The 21950-nt window shown below is 44.2% G+C and overlaps 1 protein-coding gene across 2 annotated transcripts in view; it reads left to right on the top strand.

Moving 5' to 3' along the window:
* The window catches only part of Pip5k1a (phosphatidylinositol-4-phosphate 5-kinase type 1 alpha), a 43868-nt gene that overhangs the window by 19351 nt on the left and 2567 nt on the right, over positions 1-21950 (top strand). For both annotated transcript variants that reach the window (XM_040752259.1, XM_040752260.1), the window contains exons 3-13: positions 4108-4188; positions 7790-7920; positions 8828-8945; positions 9454-9606; positions 10297-10596; positions 13420-13625; positions 14484-14567; positions 16409-16457; positions 16659-16743; positions 17693-17839; positions 18188-18317. In XM_040752259.1, the coding sequence (XP_040608193.1) occupies positions 4108-4188; positions 7790-7920; positions 8828-8945; positions 9454-9606; positions 10297-10596; positions 13420-13625; positions 14484-14567; positions 16409-16457; positions 16659-16743; positions 17693-17839; positions 18188-18317 (1484 nt within the window). The remainder of the gene's footprint in view (positions 1-4107; positions 4189-7789; positions 7921-8827; positions 8946-9453; positions 9607-10296; positions 10597-13419; positions 13626-14483; positions 14568-16408; positions 16458-16658; positions 16744-17692; positions 17840-18187; positions 18318-21950) is intronic.

A 21950-nucleotide genomic window follows, 5' to 3' on the forward strand; every position in this document is an offset into this window, starting at 1 on the left:
GCAGGATCCTTCTGTTTGTTAATGCCAGAATTTTTATTTCACATGCCACTTTTTCTTTGCCCAGTCACCAAGTTCTTGATTTGCCTCAATTGAGAATTGGCCATGTTTCCTTGAATGCTGTGGAAAAGACATGATCCAATCCTTTGTGTAATGGGTGGATGAGTGGGGATGTCATGTTGCTGGGTATGGAATCCAGGGCCTCATGTGATAGGTGAGCACTCTAGGCTGAGGATGTAGACCAGTGGCAAACAATTGTATTTTTGCATCTTTTTGGTCTAATAGAAATTACGTAACTATGGGGACAGAGCATACACTGTATCGCCCAGCTGTGCTCAGACTCATCCTCCTTTCCCAGCCTCTGGAGAACTGAGATTATAAGTGCCACTATGCCTCTCTACATCTCTATTTTTGTTGGGAATTTGTGAGTTTTTGTTGGTTTCTGATTTCATTTTTGTTTTCTGAGATGTGGTTTCTCTCTGTAGCCTTGGCAGTCCTGGAATTTACAATGTAGACCAGGTTGACCTTGGAACACTTAGTGATCTGCCTGCCTCTCTGCCTCTTGAGTGCCAGATTAAAGTCATGTGCCACCCTGCCTGGCTTTTTTTTTGTTGTTGTTGCTTTGTTTGAGACAGAGTCTCTCTGTGTAACAGCTCTGGCTGTTTTGGAATTTACTAGGTAGACTAAGCTGGCCTCAAACTCAGAGATCTGAGTACATCTACCTCCAGAGTGCTGGTATTAAAGGTGAGCACCACCACTCCCTAGCTTTTCTTTTTTTTCTTTTTGTTTTTTTTTCAAGGCAGGGTTTCTCTGTATTGTTTTAGAGCCTGTCCTGGAACTCGCTCGGTAGACCAGGCTGGTCTCAAACTCACAGGGATTCACCTGCCTCTGCCTCCCGAGTGCTGGCATTAAAGGCGTGCGCCACCAACGCCCGGCTAGCTTTTTTTTTTTAAATAATGTTTATTTATGTTTGGTGTGTGTGCATATATGGGAGCACTGTATTTGAGTGTGTGTAGAGATGGTTGGTTGATATCAGTTGTCACCACATTCAGTATAGATGATCTGCCACCTTGTATATTGAGGCAGTCTTTTTTTTTTTTAAGGTTTGTTTATTTGTTATGTATACGGTGTTTTGTCTGCATGTATCCTTGTAGGCCAGAAAGACACCAGATGACAGATGGTTGTGAGCTACCACGTGGTTGCTGGGAATTGAACTCAGGACCTCTGGAAGAGCAGCCAGTGCTCTTAACCTCTGAGCCATCTCTCCAGCCCTTGAGGGCGTCTTTTGCTGAACCTGTAATTTAGCAATTGAACTAGTCAGCTAGCCAGCTTGATCTGGCAGCCGTATCTCTGCCTCTAAGTGCAGGATTAAAATGGGCTGCTATTTCTACCCACCTTTTACATGGGGATCCAAATGCTGGTCTTCATGCTTTTAGGCTTCGGCCTCTTGCTGAGCTTAAATATCTGATACAATAATATCATATATTGATTTTTTTTTTTTTTTGAGACAGCGTTCCTCTGTGGCCCTGACTGGCTGTCCTGAAACTCACTCTGTAGACCAAACTGGCCTCAGACTCACAGAGATCCACCTACCTCTGCCTCCAGAGTTCTGGGAATAAAGGTGTGTGCCACCACACCTGACTATAATATTTTATTTTGATTGAGCATATCTTTTGTTTTGTTTTGTTTTTGTTTTACTGGATTATTATTTATTTACTTACTTTTGAGGCAGGGTCTCATTAACCAACTCTGGCCTCCCACTGTGCTTTGTTTAAGGTTTAAGGTTGGCCTCCCCCTCCTGAGTGTTGGTATTACAGGCATGCACCACCACACAGGCTTTGTAGTGCTTCAGATGGAAGTCAGGGCTTCTCATAGACTGAACAGGCACTCTACCAATGGAGCTATATGCCCGATGCTTGTTTGATTTTGGGGGACAGAATCTCACTCTGTACTCAGGCTCACCTGGTATATAGCATGAACTAACTTGTAACTTTGGTCAGTCCTCCTGCCTTAGTCTCTGGGATTGCAGCTATGTTTGCACCCATCTTTCCTGTGCAAAATGTCTTCCGTTTGCTGTCCTTTCTCCACATGGAGATTTCCTAGTCCCCCTCTTAGTTTTGTTTCACTGCTGTACTTGTGTCAGGGCTCAGAATAAGGAATGACCTGGCACTTTTTCCTGAGATTTCAGGCTTTTCTCTTAGAATATCTTTCAAGGTCTTTGAGGCAATATGCTTCTTATTGTTTTGATTATTATTAGTTTAGGTCTCATACTTCAAACTCACTATGTCATCAGAATTGGACTTGAAATGCTGGTCATCCTCCCTCTAGCCTCCCAAGTACTTCCTGGGCTTAAGATGATCACTACCACACCCTTTATTAAGGGCCTTGACTAGGTCTTACGATTGTGGCATACTGTTTTCACTAGTCTTGTCTTCTGGCTTCCTGACTTGATGGATATTAATGACATGAACAGTAACTTCATGTTTGTTGAGCTGGCATATTAGCTCCTGGGAATAGCTAGTCAGAGTCTGCTCTGATGGTTTATTCTTGTTTCTGAAGCTGTTATATGGGTGGAATAAAAGTCATACCATATTCTTGAGAATCTCTTCAAGGCTGGTGAGATGGCTCCTCCTGTAAAACTTTTTTTTTTTTTAAAGATTTATGGCCAGGCTGTGGTGTCCAACACCTTTAATCCCAGCACTTGGGAGGCAGAGGCAGGTGGTTCTTAGAGAGTTCAAGGCCAGCCTGGTCTACAAAATGATTTCCAGGACAGCCAAGAACACAGCCAGTTACACAGAGAAACCCTGTCTCGAAAAACCACTTAAAATTTATTTGTTTATTATGTAAACAATGTTCTACCTGCATGTATGCCTGCATCCAGAGGAGGGCACCAGATCTGAACCACCATGTGGTTGCTGGGAATTGAACTCAACCTCTTGAGAGAGTGGCCAGAGCTTTTAACCTCTGAGTCATCTCTCCAGCCCAAAAGCTTTTAAAAAAAAAAAAAAAGATTTATTTATTATGTATACAGTGTTCTGTCTGTGTGTATCCCTGCATGCCAGAAGAGGGCACCAGATTCCATTATGGATGGTTGTTAGTCACCATGTGGTTGCTGGGAATTGAACTCAGGGCCTCTGGAAGACCAGCCAGTGCTCTTAACTGCTGAGCTATCTCTCCAGCCCCCAAAAGCTTTTATTTCTTTGTTTTTGTTTTGTTTTGTTTCAAGGCAGGGTTTCTCTGTGTAACCTCTGTGGAACAGTTCTGACTGTCCTGGAACTCGTTTTGTAGACTAGGCTGGCTTTGAGCTTATAGAGATCGGACTGCCTCTGCCTCCCGAGTGCTGGGATTAAAGGCATGCACCACCATGACTGGTTCTACTTTTTTTTATTACTCTTTTATTTTTTTTTAGATTTATGAATTTTACTTTCATGTATATGAATGTTTTGTCTACTTGTGTATGTATGTATGTATGTATGTATGTATGTATGTGTGTGTGTGTGTGTGTGTGTGTGTGTGTGCACCACATGTGTGCCTGGTACCCATGGAGGGCCAAGGGAAGTGTTAGATTTCTCTGGACTTAATAACAAATGGTTGAGAGTGGCCAGGTGAGTGCTGGGAATTTAACTCAGGTCTTCCCAAAGAACAGCCATAGCTCTTAACCATTGCACCATCTCCCAACTTCCTGGTTTATTTGTTTTGGTGGGTGGGCAGTGGGACGATTGTTTACTTATGTAAATGTTTTGCCTTCATGTATGTATTCTTGGTGCCCAAAGAGATAAGAGGCCTTTAGGTCCCCTGGAACAGGAGTTAAGGAGCTTGTAAACCTGGGTTCTCTCTAAGAGCAGCAAGTACTCTTAACTACTGAGCAATCTTTCCTGCCTCATCAATTTTTTCACATAGTATCACTAGAACTGTTTATATTATGTGTGAATGAGAATTACTATCAGCTTTTTGGGCTTTTGAGACTGTACCTCAGGTTAACATTTAGCTCACTGTGTAGCCTAAGATAACCTTGTACTAGCAATCATTTTAATTCATCCTCCCAAATGCTGGAGATACAAGTATGTACCACTACCTGGCTGTGTATTAATCTTAATTCTTTTCTTTTAGGGACCTTATGCCTCCGTCATGCCTGTCAAGAAAATAGGCCACCGAAGTGTTGATCCCTCTGGAGAAACTACATATAAAAAGGTAAGTCTGAACAGACTGGATGGGACATGTTACTTTGGCAATATACCAAAGGCAATACTGTTACTGTGTTGGGTTTTTAGTTGTTTGTTTTACGATGGTATCTCCAGGGTAACCTGGAACTCACTATGTAGGTGAAGCTGGCCTTGAACCTTGAACTCCCTATAGCTTTCTTCCTCAGCCTCCCAAGTGCCTGGATTATAGGTATGAGCCACCATGCCTGGCCAGCACTGTCCTTTTTTTGTTGTTGTTTTTTGTTTTTCGAGACAGGGTTTCTCTGTATTGTTTTGGAGGCTGTCCTGGAGCTTGCTCTGTAGACCAGGCTGGCATCAAACTCACAGAGATCCACCTGACTCTGCCTCCCAAGTGCTGGGATTAAAGGCGTGCGCCACCAACACCTGGCAGCACTGTCCTTGATATGTTCTCTACAAACTATTCCATTTGGTTTTTCTTGTTTTGTTTGTTGGTTTGTGTTTTGGTTTTGTTTCCTTTGAGACAAGGTCTTTCTATTTAGCCTTGGCTGGCCTGGTATTCTCTGTGTAGACCATGCTGTCTCAAACCCACAGAGATCTGCCTGTGTTTGCTTCCTGAGTGCTGGAATTAAAGGTATTCACCAACACATCCAGCCCATTTACTGACATGAACATAATGTAACTTGTATTTTACAATTTAATTCATAAAGAGTGAATTATTTTCTTTTGAGATGTGTAACTGAAGGGCACTTTTTTTTTTTTTTTTTTTTTTTTTGGTTTTTTTGAGGCAGGGTTTCTCTGTGGCTTTGGAGGCTGTCCTGGCACTAGCTCTTGTAGACCAGGCTGGCCTCGAACTCACAGAGATCCACCTGCCTCTGCCTCCCGAGTGCTGGGATTAAAGGCGTGAGCCACCAACGCCCGGCTAAAGGACACTTGTTAATAAAAAAAAATCTAATGTTGGTTGATACTGTCTTTTTAAAAACTTTTTTAAAGCTGTGGCTATCCTCAAACTCTCTATGTAGGCTAGGCCAGCTCTAACTCAGAGATCCACCTGTCTCTGCTAGGATTAAAGTTGTGCACTGCCATGCCCAACCATGGTTAATATTTTCTTTGAATGGAAGAAATTGGATTTCATTATTAAATACAAATATATTGCTGAGTCCTAAAAGGCTACCTTTTCCTTTGCCACAGGAAACTTGAGTTTCTGTTTTCTTCTGTTTCCCTCCTTTTTGAAAGTGGGTCTTTATGCACCCAGGCTGATCCCAGACTTATTGTAGCAGGGGTGACCTTGAATTCCTGACCTCCTTCCCTCTGTCCCCCGCATTCTCAAAGATTACAGACATGCACCACATCTGCCTGGAACTCTGTTTCTGTCCCGGTCCCCATCCCCTTTTTGTTTTTGTCGTTTTGTTTTTTGAGATAAGGTTTCACTATTTAGCTCTGGCTGTCCTGGAACTCACTTTGTAGACCAGTCTGACTTCCATCTCAATAGAGATCCACCTTCCTCTGCCTCCTGAGTGTTGGGATTAAAGGTGTGTGCCACCACCGCCTGCCCCCTCCCCTTTTTTCATTTTTCTTTTTTCGAGACAGGGTTTCTCTGTGGCTTTGGAGGTTGTCCTGGCACTCGCTTGGTAGTCAGGCTGGTCTCAAACTCACAGAGATCCGCCTGCCTCTGCCTCCCGAGTGCTGGGATTAAAGGCGTAAGCCACCAACGCCCGGCCCCCTCCCCTTTTTTTTAAGACACTGTCTCATAATATAGTCCAGGCTGGCCTTGAACTTGCTATATAAGGTTAGACCCCTTGGAGCTTGAGTTACAGTCTGTTGAGATCCATTCTTCACGGGTGCTTGGGACTGAACTCAGACTCAATTATCACCTCTAATTCAATTTTCCCTCTGAAATTTTACTGTTTTAGCATTTCTCAGAATTATGTTGATAGTTTTTCTGTCCTTTTTTGACTCCCCTCCATCCCTCCCTCCCTTCCTTTCATTCTTTTTTCCTAAGAACAGGTTTCTCTGTGTAGCCCTTGCTGTCCTGGAACTCAAGAGATCTGGCTGCCTGTACCTCCCTAGTACTGGGGCTTGAGTGCACCACCCGACAGTGTCTTTGAGGGTATCCAACACATTCTGGCTTCTTTGAGCACCAGGCATGTAGGTGATACATAGACATACATGAAGGCAAAACATGCATAATGCTAAAAATAATACTACATGTAGTACCCTCAAAGTGGAGGTACAGACAATTATGAGTCACCATGTAGGTGGCTGTGTCCTCTGGAAGAGCAGCCAGAGCTCTTAATTGCTGAGCTATTGTTTCAGCACTTGGAAGCATCACACACACACACACACACACACACACACACACACACACACACACACACACACTTTTTTTTCTTTTTACATATTCTGATTTTAGTCAGAGTTTCCAGTATTACCAAGCAAATTTGTATTTATTAACAATGGTAATTTGCAAAGTGACTAAAACCAGTCTTCCAGTATCTTTTCTTCTACAAACATAACCAAGTATCTTCAGTTCCATGGAATCTGATTCCTTCTTCTGACCAGGATGCTGCACACATGTGGTGTACAGACATACATGCAGGCAAAATACCCATATACAAGTTGAATTTTTCCTGTGTAGTTTGTTGGTATGTGTATGTGTATGTGTGTGTGGGTGTCGGTGTGGGTGGTACTGCGTGGCCTGGAACTCTTTTGTAGACCAACCTAGCCTCCAAATAGAGAGCTAGCCACCTGCTTCTGTCTCTCAAATGCTGGAATTGGGGTATGCACCACCATGCCTGGACATGTTTTCTTTTCCAATTAAGAGGGTTGTTTATTTGTTGTTTAGTGTGTATTTGTTCTTCTTTCAGAGGACCAAAGCTTCTATAACTGTAAAGTCAAATCAGAATCTCTGTTAATTTTGTTACATTCTTTATAAGAGGAATCAAACGTTTGAGGATGCCCACTTACCCCCAGGGCAGGTAGTAGTAATATGGAGCTCTTTTCTGACTGAGGCCAACACAAATGGTCTTCCCTTTTCTTTTCTTTCTTTTTTTTTTTTTTGGTTTTTCAAGACAGGGTTTCTCTATTGTTTTGGGGACTGTCCTGGAACTTGCTCTGTAGACCAGGCTGACCTTGGGCTCACAGAGTTCCACCTGCCCCTGCCATCAATGCTTGGCTGAATCTTCCCTTTTCTTAATTGTTTCTAGGTTTAATTGCAATATAGAGGTCTAGGTTAGCCTAAGTTCTTTGTGAACTATTGGAAGGTCATTTGCTTTCAAATGTTTCTTCTTACATTTCCATCTTGAGTTTTGTCGGTTTGGTTGATTGGTTTAGTTTCTTAAGACCAGGTGTAGCCCAAGCAGACCTAAATTGTAAATTTCTTGTCTTAAATCACTTAAGTAGTGGAATTCCAGGTGTGTGCCTCCATTCCCAGTTTTCTCCTTGTTTGTTATCAGTATGATCAGGCTTTTGTTTGTTTTTCCTTTTAGGGAGTTCAGAGTTGATATTTCAACAGGGTCTTTGTCTATCCTCCTGCTCCAGTGTTCTGGGATTATAGGCATGTGCCACCATACCTAGGCTTTGGTTAGACTTGATACCAGAACATTTTCTATAATTTTTTTACTGTTTCTTAGACAACTTCATCAGCCTTGAAAGGTGCCATCCAGTTAGGCATCACCCATACTGTGGGTAGCCTGAGTACCAAGCCAGAGCGAGATGTCCTCATGCAAGACTTCTACGTGGTGGAGAGTATCTTCTTTCCCAGGTACAGAGGTCAACTAATTAAGAGAGTGTCCTAGTCCTCAGGGCAATTTTGAGGGTTCTAGTCTAATTTAAGCTTGTTGTAACTAGTGTAAATGTGATTGGAGAGTTCAGAGAGCAGACTTTATCGTATGCCTTTGACCAATGGGATGTCTTATATAAAAGACAGACAACTTATTTAGGCTAGGGAGATGGGTCAACAGGTAAAGCCTAATAACCTAACCTGAATTTGACCCCTGGACCCATGTGATGTGTATAATTTTCCTCTGACTTAACAATGTACCAAGGCATATTTGCTTGGGTGAGTGCTCACACACTGAATAAAAGTGATCTAAAAAGTTTTCAGAGATATTTAGATGGCTCAGTGGTTCAAAGCACTTGCTGCTCTTTCAAAAGACCTAGGTTCATTTCCTGGCACCCACATTTCAGCTTACAACCATTTGTAACTCCAGTTGCAAAGAATTTGACACGTTCTTCTGGCCTCCAAAACCACCAGGCATGTATATATGGTGCACAGACATGCATGCAGGCAAAACATTCATCCTCCAGACTTAGCTGTGTTTGGTGGGGCCTTTAATCCCAGCATTTGTGAGGCAGAAACTAATTGATGTTTGTTTGCTAGAGGCCAGTCATAGCTACATAGTGAGACCCTATCTCAGAAAGAAAGAAAGAAAGAAAGAAAGAAAGAAAGAAAGAAAGAAAGAAAGAAAGAAAGAAAGAAAGAGGCCTTTTAAATGATGGAATGCATTGACTAGGAGGCATGTTGTGTCTTTGTCCCTCAAATTGACTAATCATCATTCCTCTGTGTCTCTCAAGAGTATTGTTGAGCATCCCTTTCAGCATCTGTCCAGGTAGATTCCATGGGTGATGGGGTCTGACAAGTTAAGGCTTCTTTATATTTAACCCCACAGTGAAGGGAGCAACCTCACACCAGCTCATCATTACAATGACTTTCGTTTCAAGACCTATGCACCTGTTGCCTTCCGTTACTTTAGAGAGCTATTTGGCATCCGGCCTGATGATTACTTGGTAAGTTTCTGATTGCAGAACCTGTGATTCTAAGATGAGAGGAATATTCTGAAAGGAATTTCCCTCTTCCACTGTAAAGAGAGAAGCCTTCCTGCCAGCCTGGTTCCAGAGCCCCATCAGTCCCAAATAAACACACAGGAGGCTATATTAATTATGAAGCTGTTGGCCTTGCTTGCTTTATATTGGCTAGCTCTGACTTAAGTATTTATCCCATAATTGTTAATCTAAGTATTTTCTCTTACCGGAGAAGTTTCCAGGCTTCTTATCCTATGGCAGTTAGATCTTGATTCCCTGTGTTTCTCCTACCCAAAATCCTCCTGGATCCTAGTCCCACCTATCTTGCTTCCCTATTGGCCAACAGTGCTTTATTGGCATATACACAGGACGTCCCCTATCATTCCACCATCTTGCTTTAGTCTTCATTAGAATGGATGTGAATCTGTACCTGACTTCTATGATAGGGCAGGTCCTGGCACATCTGACTCTTAATGTCTTTTCTTATTTTCAGTACTCCCTTTGCAATGAGCCTTTGATTGAACTCTCCAACTCTGGAGCTAGTGGTTCCCTCTTCTATGTGTCCAGTGATGATGAGTTCATCATTAAGACAGTCCAGCATAAAGAAGCAGAATTTCTGCAGAAGTTGCTTCCAGGGTACTACATGGTGAGTGAGGAGCATCGGCAGGCTGTCCTCGGCAGTACCAGTACTTGTCTAATGTTGTCATTTGATCTTACTTAGAGGCAGAAGTCAAGACAGATGAGTTTTTGGTGCTTCTGTTTTTTTTGTTTTGTTTTTGTGGTTTTTACGAGACAGGGTTTCTCTGTATTGTTTTGGAGGCTATCGGTCCAGCCCGGCCTCGAACTCACAGAGATCCGCCTGCTTCTGCCTCCCGAGTGCTGGGATTAAAGGCTTGCGCCACCACCGCCTGGCGGTGCTTCTGGTTTTTGAGACAGTATCTTCCATGCTGGCCTTGGACTACTGATCATCCAGCCTCTGTCTCCCAAGTACTGGTGCCACCACCATGCTGTGTTTGAGTGGTGCCGAGCACTGAACCCTAGGCTTTGTGAATGCTAAGCTGGCACTCTTTTATTGGATTGTCCTGTGTAGTCCAAAGCCAATTTTGGATTCCTGAATCTCCTGCTTCTGTATTTGATTATAGGTGGTCATCACCTTGTCTGGCTTACTGCTGTTTTCTCTTTAAACGCTCCTAGATGTCTTGAGAGATTATGAACATATAGGCCAACACATTTTACCTAAATCCCTTGTAAAGTAAAGAAACAGTAGGTAGCAACTTCTGCCTTGAGTTTCAGTGAAACTCAGCTAACTTGCTTTACCATTTCTTTTATGCCTTAGAATCTTAACCAAAATCCTCGAACTTTGCTGCCTAAATTCTATGGATTGTACTGTGTGCAGGCAGGCGGCAAGAACATTCGAATCGTGGTGATGAACAATCTCCTGCCTCGCTCAGTCAAAATGCACATGAAATATGACCTCAAGGGGTCAACTTACAAACGGCGGGCTTCTCAGAAAGAGCGAGAGAAGCTTCTCCCCACCTTTAAAGACCTGGACTTCCTGCAGGATATCCCTGACGGTCTTTTTTTAGATGCTGACATGTACAGTGCTCTGTGTAAGACTCTGCAGCGTGACTGTTTGGTGAGTTGCTGTATTTTCCTCTATTTAAGACACAGAAATCATTTTCATTGAAAAGCCTTGGTTATTCTCTGGCATTTAGTCTGTGGGAGCTGGAACTCAGATCATTGGCTCCATATGTCCTGGGCTGCGTTTGTTTGTTTGTTTGTTTGTTTGTTTTTTGGGGAGTGTGTTTATGTGTGTGAGGGGTACAGTTGCACTCTTCATGTACAGTACAGGTGCTGTCACTTAAGTATACGCTTGCCTGTGTGTGACATGTAAGGACAGAGGTCAGCACTGGGTGTCTTCCTTGTGGCACTGTTCCTTACTTCCAGGTTCTTCCTGAACCTGGAGCTCACCGTTTCATATAAACTGGCTGACCAACTGACCCTTCCCTCACAGTGCGGGGTTACAGGTGTGCACTCTCATGCCTTGCTTTTTATGTGGGTGCTGGGAACCCAAAGTCAGCTTTTCCCACTGAGCCTCTTCCCCATCCCCCAGATTGCATTTAGATGACTTTTACCTTACCTCATTGCTCGTCCTTGCCTTTTGTCGTGTTGTCGTTCCGTCCCGTGTGGCCCCCCTTGCTACATTTCCTTGTTTAGGTAGCTTAGCATTCATAGGAAAACTTTTAACTTAGTTGTACTAGAGAGCCATTATTCCTTAGATTTTGGTCTTGCCTGCCAAATCCAAATCTATATCTTGGAAGTTTGAGTGTTGTTGAACACTGCACAGCTGTACACTGTATCTGCTGATTGGTAATGTTCTAAACCAGTGGTTCTCACCCTTCCTAATGCTTCAGCCCTTTAATTCAGTTCCTCATGTTATGGTAACTCCAACCATGAAATGATTTTTGTTGCTGCTTCATAACTGTAATTTTGCTGTTATGTCTTGGTGACTCCTGTGAAAAGATCCTTCTCCTAAAGAGGTTGAGAGCCACAGGTTGAGAACCACTTGTCTAGGCCATCAGTATTACTCATTCCATTTCCTGTTCCTTGCCTCTAACCTCCAGCAGATCCTTTTGACTCTGCTTCCCTAATTTGGGGATTACAGGTAAATGCCATTATGCTCAACTTTTTTTTTTGTTTTTTTGTTTTTTTGTTTTTGTTTTTCGAGACAGGGTTTCTCTGTGGCTTTGGAGGCTGTCCTGGCACTCTGCTCTGTAGACCAGGCTAGCCTCGAACTCACAGAGATCCGCCTGCCTCTGCCTCCCGAGTGCTGGGATTAAAGGCGTGTGCCACCAACGCCCGGCCATTATGCTCAACTTTTTAACCTCCCCCCCTTTTGGTTTTTTGAGGTAGGGTTTCTCTGTGTAGCGCTGACTGTTCTGGAACTCAATCTGTAGACCACACTGGCCTCAAACTCAGAGATCTGCCTGCCTCTGTCTCCCTAGTGCTGGGATAAAAAATGTGCTGCTTCCCTCCACACATCCCATACACATACCCCTCAGTGATCCTTTTTAGCCTTCTCTGAGGTCTTCTGTCATGTAAACATATGTGCTGTATTGCTGTATTATACTAATTTTTATATTTGTGTTTGGTAAATACTGAACTAAATTGAAGCTGATTCTATAAAGACTTGCCACATAGCCGGGCGGTGGTGGTGCACGCCTTTAATCCCAGCACTCGGGAGGCAGAGGCTGGCGGATCTCTGAGTTTGAGGCCGGGCTGGACTAATAGCCTCCGAAACAATACAGAGAAACCCTGTCTCGTAAAAACCTAAAAAAAAAAAAAAAAAGACCTGCCCCAGATCTGCTCTGACCTAGATCTGTCACACAGTGTACTTTTTTCCCCTTGTTTTTTTTTTTTTTTTTTTTGTTTTGTTTTGTTTTGTTTTGAGATTGGGTCTCAGGTAGCCTTAGCTATTCTTGTCCTCCCTATGTAGCTATGGTCCACCTTGAATTCCTGATCCCGTCTTCATCTCCCAAGTTCTGGGATTGCAGGCTTATGCTACCAAGAGCATTTTATGCAGTGCTGGGAATGGGGCTTAGATAAGATCCCAGCCTATTGTCACAGACTCTTTACAGTACAGATACATAGTACTTTACAGGGTCTTAGCCCAACCACCGAAGACTGAGCTGGGTCCAAGGAAGGGTAAGTGCGCCCTGCTCATCCATTCCCCAGCCTCCCAGAGACAATCACGTGCAGCAGGGAGTCTAGTCAAACAGGAACTCATTTATTGCCCCACAGCTAGCATCTTTTAAAGCAAAAAAAAACCCATAGGGCAGACTAAACAGCCAGCCGTTGGTTTTAAAGGTCAGCCTATCATGCCCCGAGGCACCCTATGCTTTACTGAGTGAACACTAGCCGTTCATGCAGTGACCTCATCTGGTTTGATCTTGGCAACCAATCACCTTTTTTTGTGAACATCTCAGGACTCACCCTCCTGACTTCTCCTTAGTGCCATCTTTAACTGACTCTGTGCCCTTCAGTTGTTGTTCATGTGAAAAGACACTGTTCTTTTAAGTGACAAAATGAACTCAAAAAATAAGTTGCATTGGCTGCTCTGGTAACTCAGGCCTATAATTCCAATTGTGAAGAACTTGGTGAGACTATATCTCAAAATTTAAAGAGTAAAGGGAGGCTGGGGATATAGCGTAGTGATATATGCCAGAGACCTGTATTCAGTCTCCAGTACTGAAAAAAATAGTTCTGTTACTCGAATGGGAGGAATGTAAGAAAAGGGGTGTAAATGAAGACCTACCAGAGTGGTGCATTCTTTAAGAGCAAGGCCTGTGGTTATCTGGACCTTCACTGTTGAGTTCAGTTAGGTTATGAAAGTGGTAAGAACTTGAAAAAGTCCTGACACCTCCCAGATTTTGTTCACGTTGTCCTCTCTTCCCATTAGGTGCTACAGAGCTTCAAGATAATGGACTATAGCCTCTTGATGTCAATCCACAACATAGATCATGCACAACGAGAGCCCATAAACAATGAAGCACAGCACGCAGTTGACACTAGAAGACCAGCCCCACAGAAGGCTCTGTATTCCACAGCCATGGAATCCATTCAGGGCGAGGCTCGACGGGGTGGCACTGTGGAGACTGAGGACCAGTGAGTGGGCTTGGGACCAACAGCTGTCACACATACTCTTTCAGTACTTTTTCTGAAAGGCACCTGGCTTCTGGAAAAGAGTAGCCTCGATCTCATACAGAGCATTAACGCTCATGGGGCCATTGGCCATTCTTTTATAAGAGTGTAAGAGGGGTAAAATAAAGGAATATAAGAGGAAAGGAAAATGTGTGTTTGCAGTACATCTGGGAAAGAGTTGTCTAAGATGGTTAACACTTAGAAGCTGTGGTGCATATCTGTAAATCATATTAGTTTGGTTTTTTTGTTTGTTTGTTTGTTTTTCTACCCCCAAGACAGGGTTTTTGTATAGCTTTGGCTGTCCTGGAACTCCCTCTGTAGACCAGGCTGACCTCAGAGAGATCCCCCTGCCTCTTCTGGGATTAAAGGTGTATGCCATCAGCACCTGGCTCACATTAGAACTTTTATCACAGCTTACAGTAGACTTCTCTGTGGAAGACCTCTTACTGCCTTGGGTTTATTATCCAATGACTATGGTTGCTAACAGTTTCAGATGTTTCATTTTTAGGCGTTTTATAACATGACTGCCAAAAAAAGTATCTTAGTGGGAACAAGTGAAGATACAAAAGTACCAGCATGTTTGCTCTTATTTAGGGACTAGTCTCAAAATTGCTGAGTAGCCATGCTTTCAGTCTCTTTGATGGGACTGTGAGAGAGAAGCACTAGGAGATTGTCATACATGTCCAGAAAGGTCTTAGTCTGGAGGGTGAGTCACTTATGTTTAGCTCTTAGTTCCATGTCCTGGTTTGACCAGAGGTTAGGAGATGCCTCTACTGGCTAGTGAACAGATTTTTCTAACTCTTTTCCTTTTCTTTTCCCTAGCATGGGTGGCATCCCTGCCCGGAATAGCAAAGGGGAAAGGCTCCTGCTTTATATTGGCATCATTGATATTCTACAGTCTTATAGGTGAGAGACATGGGGATCACAGATTGGGGGACAGAGTAAATTGAGCTGTGGTCACTCAAGGTATGGTTTTTTTTTTTTTTTTTTTTTTTTTGGTTTTTCGAGACAAGGTTTCTCTGTGGCTTTGGAGGCTGTCCTGGAACTCACTCTGTAGACCAGCCTGGCCTTGAACTCACAGAGATCCGCTGCCTCTGCCTCCCAAGTGCTGGGATTAAAGGCATGTGCCACCAACGCCCAGCCACTGAAGGTACTTTTTTTTTTTTTTTCTTTGTAGTTTTGGCTGTCCTGGAACTCACTCTGTAGACCAGGCTGACCTCGAACTCACAAAGCTCTGCTGGCCTCAGCCTCTTTTTTTCTTTTTTCATTTTATAAATGTGAGTTGTGAGTGCTTTGCCTTTGTCTATATGTGTGCACCACTTGAATGTCTGGTGCCCATGGAAGTCAGAGGAGGGTGGTGGATCCCCTAGGACTGGAATTACGGATGATTGTAAGTCACCGTGTGGTGCTGGGAACTGAACCCAGGTCCTCTGCAAGAACAACTAATGCTCTTAACTGCTGAGTAATCATCTCTCCAGTCCCCAGCATACTTATTTTAGATGTGTGGGGTTTTTTTTGTTGTTGTTGTTTTGTTTTTTTCTTGACAGGGTTTCACTGTGTAGTCCAGGCTGTCCTGGAACTCTCTGCAGGCTGGGCTGGCCTCAGAGTCAGAGGTCAGCTTGCCTCTGCCTCCTGAGTGTGTGCACCATTACCGCCCAACTTAGATGTGTTCTTTGTAAAGTTCTTCTTGATGCAAGAACAGTGAGTCACAGTCTGGTTATGTATAGATTTTAAGTGCTATTCCCTGGTTTTTCTGGCTCACTGTCTCTTCAGTATGACATACCTTCTGTGGAATACTGAGTCAGTCCTCAGATGCATTGGGTGGAGTACTCCATCTGCCTTGACTCTGAGAAACCTGTGGGCTGAGTTTTCCTCCATATGGCAAGATAACTGGAAGCACATTCTCCTTTCTACAAAGGAGAAATAAGATCTCTGTTATGTAAAAATGACCAGCCTGTGGCACTAAGGCAGTGGAGTGGAGGTGAGGGAGGAGCATTCCTGACACATTGTAGGTACTAAAGTGGACTGACATTCGATATTTGATGTACTGATTATTACCACTAAAATTTTTATATACTTACTTATTTATTGTGTGTGTGTTATGCTACAGTGGGCATTTGGAGGTCAGAGGACAACTTGTAGGAGTCGGTTCTCTCCGCCTTGTGGATTCTGGGAATTAAACTGAGGACATCAGACATGATAGCAAGCACCTTTATGCACTGAGCCATCTCACCAGCCCTCCTACACAAGTGTAGCTATACTTCCTCAGCTTTATCCCTCCGTTCCTTCGGCTTCCTTTTCCTTTTCTCTTCTGGTTTGTTGTTTGTTCGGGGTTTGTCTTTGTTTTTCAGACAAGGTAGCCCAGGCAGACCTGGAGCTCATGCGGGTCCTCCAGCCCTGTCTCCACATGCAGGATGTGCTGCTGCCTTAGCCCACCTTCCCATTACAATTCAGTAATGCTGTTTTGCTTTGCTCTGCTTTTCTAGCAATTAAACCCAGGACCTTACACATGTAGGCAAATGCTTCATCACTGAACTGTCCTGCTCATTTAATTGGCTTAGCTTGAAGCAGCGTGGGCTTCCAGGTGGAATAGGTACTACCATGGCAGTTCTTCAGAAAGCCAGTGTACCACAGTGTTTTATCTGTTTAAGGTTTTCTGATATCTTGGCCTTTTTCAGCCCTCTAAAAATAAATATATAATGGTCTTTCATTTAAAAACCCTGTGTGATACATCTTTTTCTTGGCAGGTTTGTGAAGAAGCTGGAGCACTCTTGGAAAGCACTGGTACATGATGGGGTGAGTCCTGCAGTCAGCTGAAGGCCTCCTCCCCACCTCTCCATTTCCTGCCATTTGCTTCCTCAGCTTCTTCTGTGTGTTACTCATTTTATTTCTGGGTTTTACACTCAGCACAGTTTCAGTGTAAGGGGACGTGGCCATTGGCTGACAGCCTCCTTCTGGGCTTTCTGTAACCCTGTGGTCGTCTCTCCTGCTCAACAGGACACAGTGTCAGTGCATCGCCCAGGCTTCTATGCTGAGCGGTTCCAGCGCTTCATGTGCAGCACGGTTTTCAAGAAGATTCCCTGTAAGTGGCTTCTACCAGATGATCCCCAGTGGCTCCCTTACCCCAAGAGATGGTGGGCAGGACACCTCTGTCAGGGAGCTGCCAAGGCCAGAGGCCTCTCCTGCTCTTCCTACATCCTGTGAGCGCTGCTTCTCGTCCTTGTGTCAGTCACTGTCTGTCCCAGTCGTTTCCGAGTTGCTGCTCCCCCCTGGCTCTCCCTACATGTATCATCGAGGTGAGGGCCATTTCTGGGGAATTGGTGGGACTGGAAAAAATGTGTAGCTGTTGCTGTAGATATTGTGACACAGTCGTAGGTGTCTAAAAACAGACACTTGTATAGAAAGATCAGGCAAAGATGTTAACAGTGTTCTTATCTTTGATTCCATATTCAGGGGCCAGGAGTTAGGTTAGTAGATTGAAGCCTTGCTGATGACTGTTGAAGGAGTTTTATTTGTTTTCCACAGCTTTCTTGATACAGTACCAGTGTTCCTTTTCAAACTTTCTGTGTTTTGACACTGGCAGATTCAAGGTCATCCTTTGCTGTCATCTTAGGCATCGGTTGTCTCTTAGTGACATCACAGACAGGCTGTGAAGGTGTAGAAATCTCTTTTCAGTGAGACGCACCAATGTAAATTACAGTGCTGTATGCATCTCTATCTACTAAGGGCAGAGACACATTGTCTGTAGCTTTTACTGGGTGGTGTTCATAGGGAGCAAACATACTCCACCAGTGAAAGCTGAGCAGAAGGCTGTGTTTGTCACTTTCATCTTAAGGTTTCTATTTCTTTCCAGAGTGAGATGACTCTTCTCTGAGTAGTACTCTGTAGGCCACCTTTTCTGACATTAACTCATTTCTGCCTTTGCTTCAGAACAACTTTGTGTATGTGTTGGGGATACTAGCAGTTGGTGTCTGTCTTGGTGATGGTTTCTGAGGTGGGTGCTAAGTAGGCTCTCTCTTTCCCTTTTGAAGTGAAGCCTTCTCCTTCCAAAAAGTTTCGGTCTGGCTCGTCTTTCTCTCGGCGATCAGGCCCCAGCGGCAACTCGTGCGTTACTCACCAGCCATCGGTCTCTGGGGAGCACAGAGCACAAGTGACAACAAAGGCGGAAGTGGAGCCAGGTCAGCGCCAGGGCTGGGGTCCCCTTGCATTTGCACACTCCTCCCTCTCCTGAGACAGAGCTCCTCCTGAGTGTTGGAACCAAAGGTGTGCACCACCATGCCCAGCTGTTTGATTGGAAATAGGGTCTCACAGTGTAGCCCAGGCTCTCCTGGAATCCACTATGTATGTAGCCAAGCTGCCTTCAACTTCATGACCCTCCTTTCTCAGCCTCCTAAGTACTGGGATTGCAGGAATGAGTCACCTTGCCCCTCCAGTCACTACACATTCTCCCTGTGTTTCCCTGAGCATACTATCCTTCATTTATTGATTCATTCATTCCTTATTGATTGATTTTCTTTTTTTTCCAGATGTACACCTTGGGCGTCCTGATGTCTTACCTCAGACGCCACCTTTGGAGGAAATCAGTGAAGGCTCTCCCGTTCCTGGCCCCAGTTTCTCACCTGTAGTTGGAGAGCCTTTGCAGATACTAAATTTGAGGTTGGTTTCTTGGCCTGTAATCTTTTTCGGGTCCTCGGAAATCTTCATTTTGATGTTTTTTAAGAGTCTATGCTTGGGAGCCAGGCGTTGGTGGCACACGCCTTTAATCCCAGCACTCGGGAGGCAGAGGCAGGTGGATCTCTGAGTTCGAGGCCAGCCTGGTCTACAAAGTGAGTTCCAGGACAGCCTCCAAAGCTACAGAGAAACACTGTCTCGAAAAAACCAAAAAAAAAGTCTATGCTTGGAGCCAGGCAGTAATGGCGCATGCCTTTAATCCCAGCACTTGGGAGGCAAGGGAGGCGGATCTCTGAGTTCGAGGCCGGGCTAGACCGACAGCCTTGAAAACAATACAGAGAAACCCTGTCTCATTAAAAAAAAAAAAAAAAAAGAGTCTATGCTTGGTGTCGTGGTGTGCTGGAGAGGCAGAGGCAGGTGCATCCGAGTTCAAAACCAGTCTTATCTACTTAGTGAGTTCCAGGGCAACAGAGAGGCCCTATCGAAAAGAGAGAGTTTATTGTTTCATTGGTTGATGTTGAGACAGTCTCACTAAATGCCCAGGCTTATCTCAGGTGGGCAGTCCTTCTGTGTCAGTCCCCTACATCCTGGGCTTGCAGTCATGTGCTTCTGCCTCTGTCAACAGTCAGGTTCAAGAGGCTAGTATAATAGTTATGACTTAATTTTGTTAACTAGTATGTTACCTAGTACATCATAATAAATTACTTCCACACATAATGGCTTAACATACGAACACAGCTGGGTGTTGGTGGCTCATGCCTTTAGTCCCAGCAGTCAGAAGGCAAAGGCAGGCAGATCTTTGTGAGTTCAAGGCCAGCTTGGTCTACAAAGTGGGTTCTAGGGCCGGGCGTTGGTGGAGCACGCCTTTAATCCCAGCACTCGGGAGGCAGAGGCAGGTGGATCTCTGTGAGTTCGAGGCCAGCCTGGTCTACAGAGCGAGTGCCAGGACAGCCTCCAAAACTACACAGAGAAACCCTGTCTCGAAAAAAAAAAAAAAAACAAAACAAAAAAAAAAAAACAAAGTGGGTTCTAGGACAACCAGGGCTATACACTGAAAAACCCTGTCTCAAAAAACCTAAATGAAAAAGAAAGAAACATAATTGGGTGTTCTGGGGCACACCTTTAATCCCAGCACTAGGGAGCTAGAGGCTAGAAGATTGGAATTCAAAGCAAGTCTGGGTTGTATAAAACCTTGTCTCAAAACAAATAAAGCTAAACAAAAAACATATGTTGTAGTTCCTTGGGTTAGAAATTCAGATTTAAATTATGTAGGTTTTTTTTTTTGGTTGGTTGGTTTTTTGTTTTGTTTTTCGTGGCAGGGTTTCTCTGTAGCTTTGAGGCTGTCCTGGAACTCACTCTGTAGATCAGGCTGGTCTCAAACTCACAGAGATCCCCACCTGCCTCTGCTGGAATTAAAGGCGTGGGCCACCAACACCTGTCAATTATGTAGGTTTTTAAGCTAGAATTTCTCAGGAGATGGTAATCAAACTGTTGGCCAGGAGTAGGATCATGTCCTCAAGTGGGAGAATTTCTTTCTAAGCTCATTGATGTGGTGATTGGTGTTACTTGGTCCTTGCTGGAGCAAGACTGAAGACACCCTTCTGTCTGCCACATGGGTTCTCTACTTAGCAACTCGGAGCATAGCTACTGACTCTCTATTAGTATGTGTGAGAGAGGTGCATCTACATGGAGACTATAGAATTGCTCTTCTTTTTAAACCTTGTTTGTTTGTTTTTTGAGATAGAGTTTACTCAGTGTAACAGCTCTAGCTGGAACTCAGTCTATAGACCAGGCTGACTCTGAACTGACAGACATTCACCTGCCTCTGCCTCCCAAAAGGCAGGATTAAGGGCTTGTGCCACCATTGCCCTGCAAGACTATGGAATTCTGAGACCTTGTCTTAGAATTGCTAGTACAGTCTCACCTGTGCTGCATTTTCACTAATGACTCAAGACTGGGACTGCTGGCAGCGGGGATCATTGAGAACTGTCGTAGAATCCGTTCATCACTGGGCATGGTGGCTCCTGCTTGCGATTGCCTTGTAGTCATAGCACTTTGTGAGCTCAAGCATAAGGACTAGTGACTGAAACCAGCCTGGTTTTGAATGGGCTCCCTGGGTACTGTTTCATGAGTACAGCTCAAGTACTCCTCTTAGTCTGTGGGCCTGTGGTACTAAAAAGGTGAGTCGTCGTTTCTTACCCATCATACAGGTGGGAAGGCACTGTATCCAGTGCTCTCAACAGTGAGGACTCAGGAACTGGAGGTGCAGCTCAGTGGTACAGCATTTCCCTAACAGAGCCCAGGTTCAGAGTCATTCGTTAGCTCTTCTAAAATCCAGGGCTGTGGGTTCTTCAGTTAGAGTATAGAAGTCATTCTACATGGCACTTGGTTTCATTTCACCATTGGATTTTGAGTCTTCCTGTTTCAGGAAAGCTAGAATATATTTTCACTTTTTTTTTTTCATTTAACAAAATTTTTTAAGGTTTATTCTTTTATATACATTGGTGTTTTGCCTGTATGTGTATCTGTGTGAGGATGTCAGATCCTCTGGATCTGGAGTTACAGACAATTGTGAGCTGTTGTGTGTGTGTGTGTGCTGAGTGAGAATTGAACCCCGGTCCTTTGGAAAAACAGCCAGTGCTCATCACTCCAGCCCCTTAAACATTTTTGTTTGTTTGTTTTTCAGAGACAGGGTTTCTCTGTACAGTCCTGGCTGGCTGTCGTGGAACTTACTCTGTAGACCAGGCTGGCCTGGAACTCAGAGATCCTCCTGCCTCTGCCTCCTGAGTGCTGTAACTATAGGCATGTGCCACCACCACCTGGCTCCTTAAGCATTTTTAAATGATTTATTTATTCTTATTTCACGTGCACTGGTGTTTTGCCTGCATGTGTGTCTGTAAGAATGTCATATCCCCTGGAACTGGAGTTACAGACAGTTGTGAGCTGCCATGTGAGTGCTGGGAATTGAACCTGGGTCCTTTAGAATAGCAGCCAGTGCTCTTAACCACTGAGCCATCTCTCTAGCTCCTATTTCAGCTTCTTTTTAGAATTTGGAGGAGGATGTGTCTAATAGTCTCTTGTCTCAAATTTTATTTACATTTAAAAAGTTATAGCTTGGCCAGGTATTGGTGGTGCATGCCTTTAATCCCAGCACTCTGTGGCTGCCAGAACTTGAACTATCAATCCTCCTGCCTTAGCCTCCAAGTAGCTGGGCTTATAGGCATGCACAACCATGTCTGACTTAAATTTAGTAGCTTTAGCTTCCCTTCCTTCCTTCCTTCCTTCCTTCCTTCCTTCCTTCCTTCCTTCCTTCCTTCCTTCCTTCCTTTCCTTCCTTCCTCCCAAATTTACTTATTATGTGTGCAGTGTTCTGTCTACATGTATCCCTGCACTCCAGACGAGGGCCCTGATCTCATTACAGATGGTTGTGAGCCACCATGCTGGGAATTGAACTCAGGACCTTTGGAAGAGCAGGCAGTACTCTTACGCACTAAACCATCTCCAGCTCCACTTCTTGGGTTTTCTTTTCTGTGATGTTAGTATATTCTTCGACCTTGGTATGGACTCCAGGGATCAGACTCAGGTTGCCAGGCTTTTGCAGCAAAGACCTTTTATCCA

The sequence above is a fragment of the Mesocricetus auratus genome, unplaced genomic scaffold (genome assembly GCF_017639785.1).
Source record: "Mesocricetus auratus isolate SY011 unplaced genomic scaffold, BCM_Maur_2.0 Super-Scaffold_100009, whole genome shotgun sequence".
Taxonomy (NCBI): Eukaryota; Metazoa; Chordata; class Mammalia; order Rodentia; family Cricetidae; genus Mesocricetus; species Mesocricetus auratus.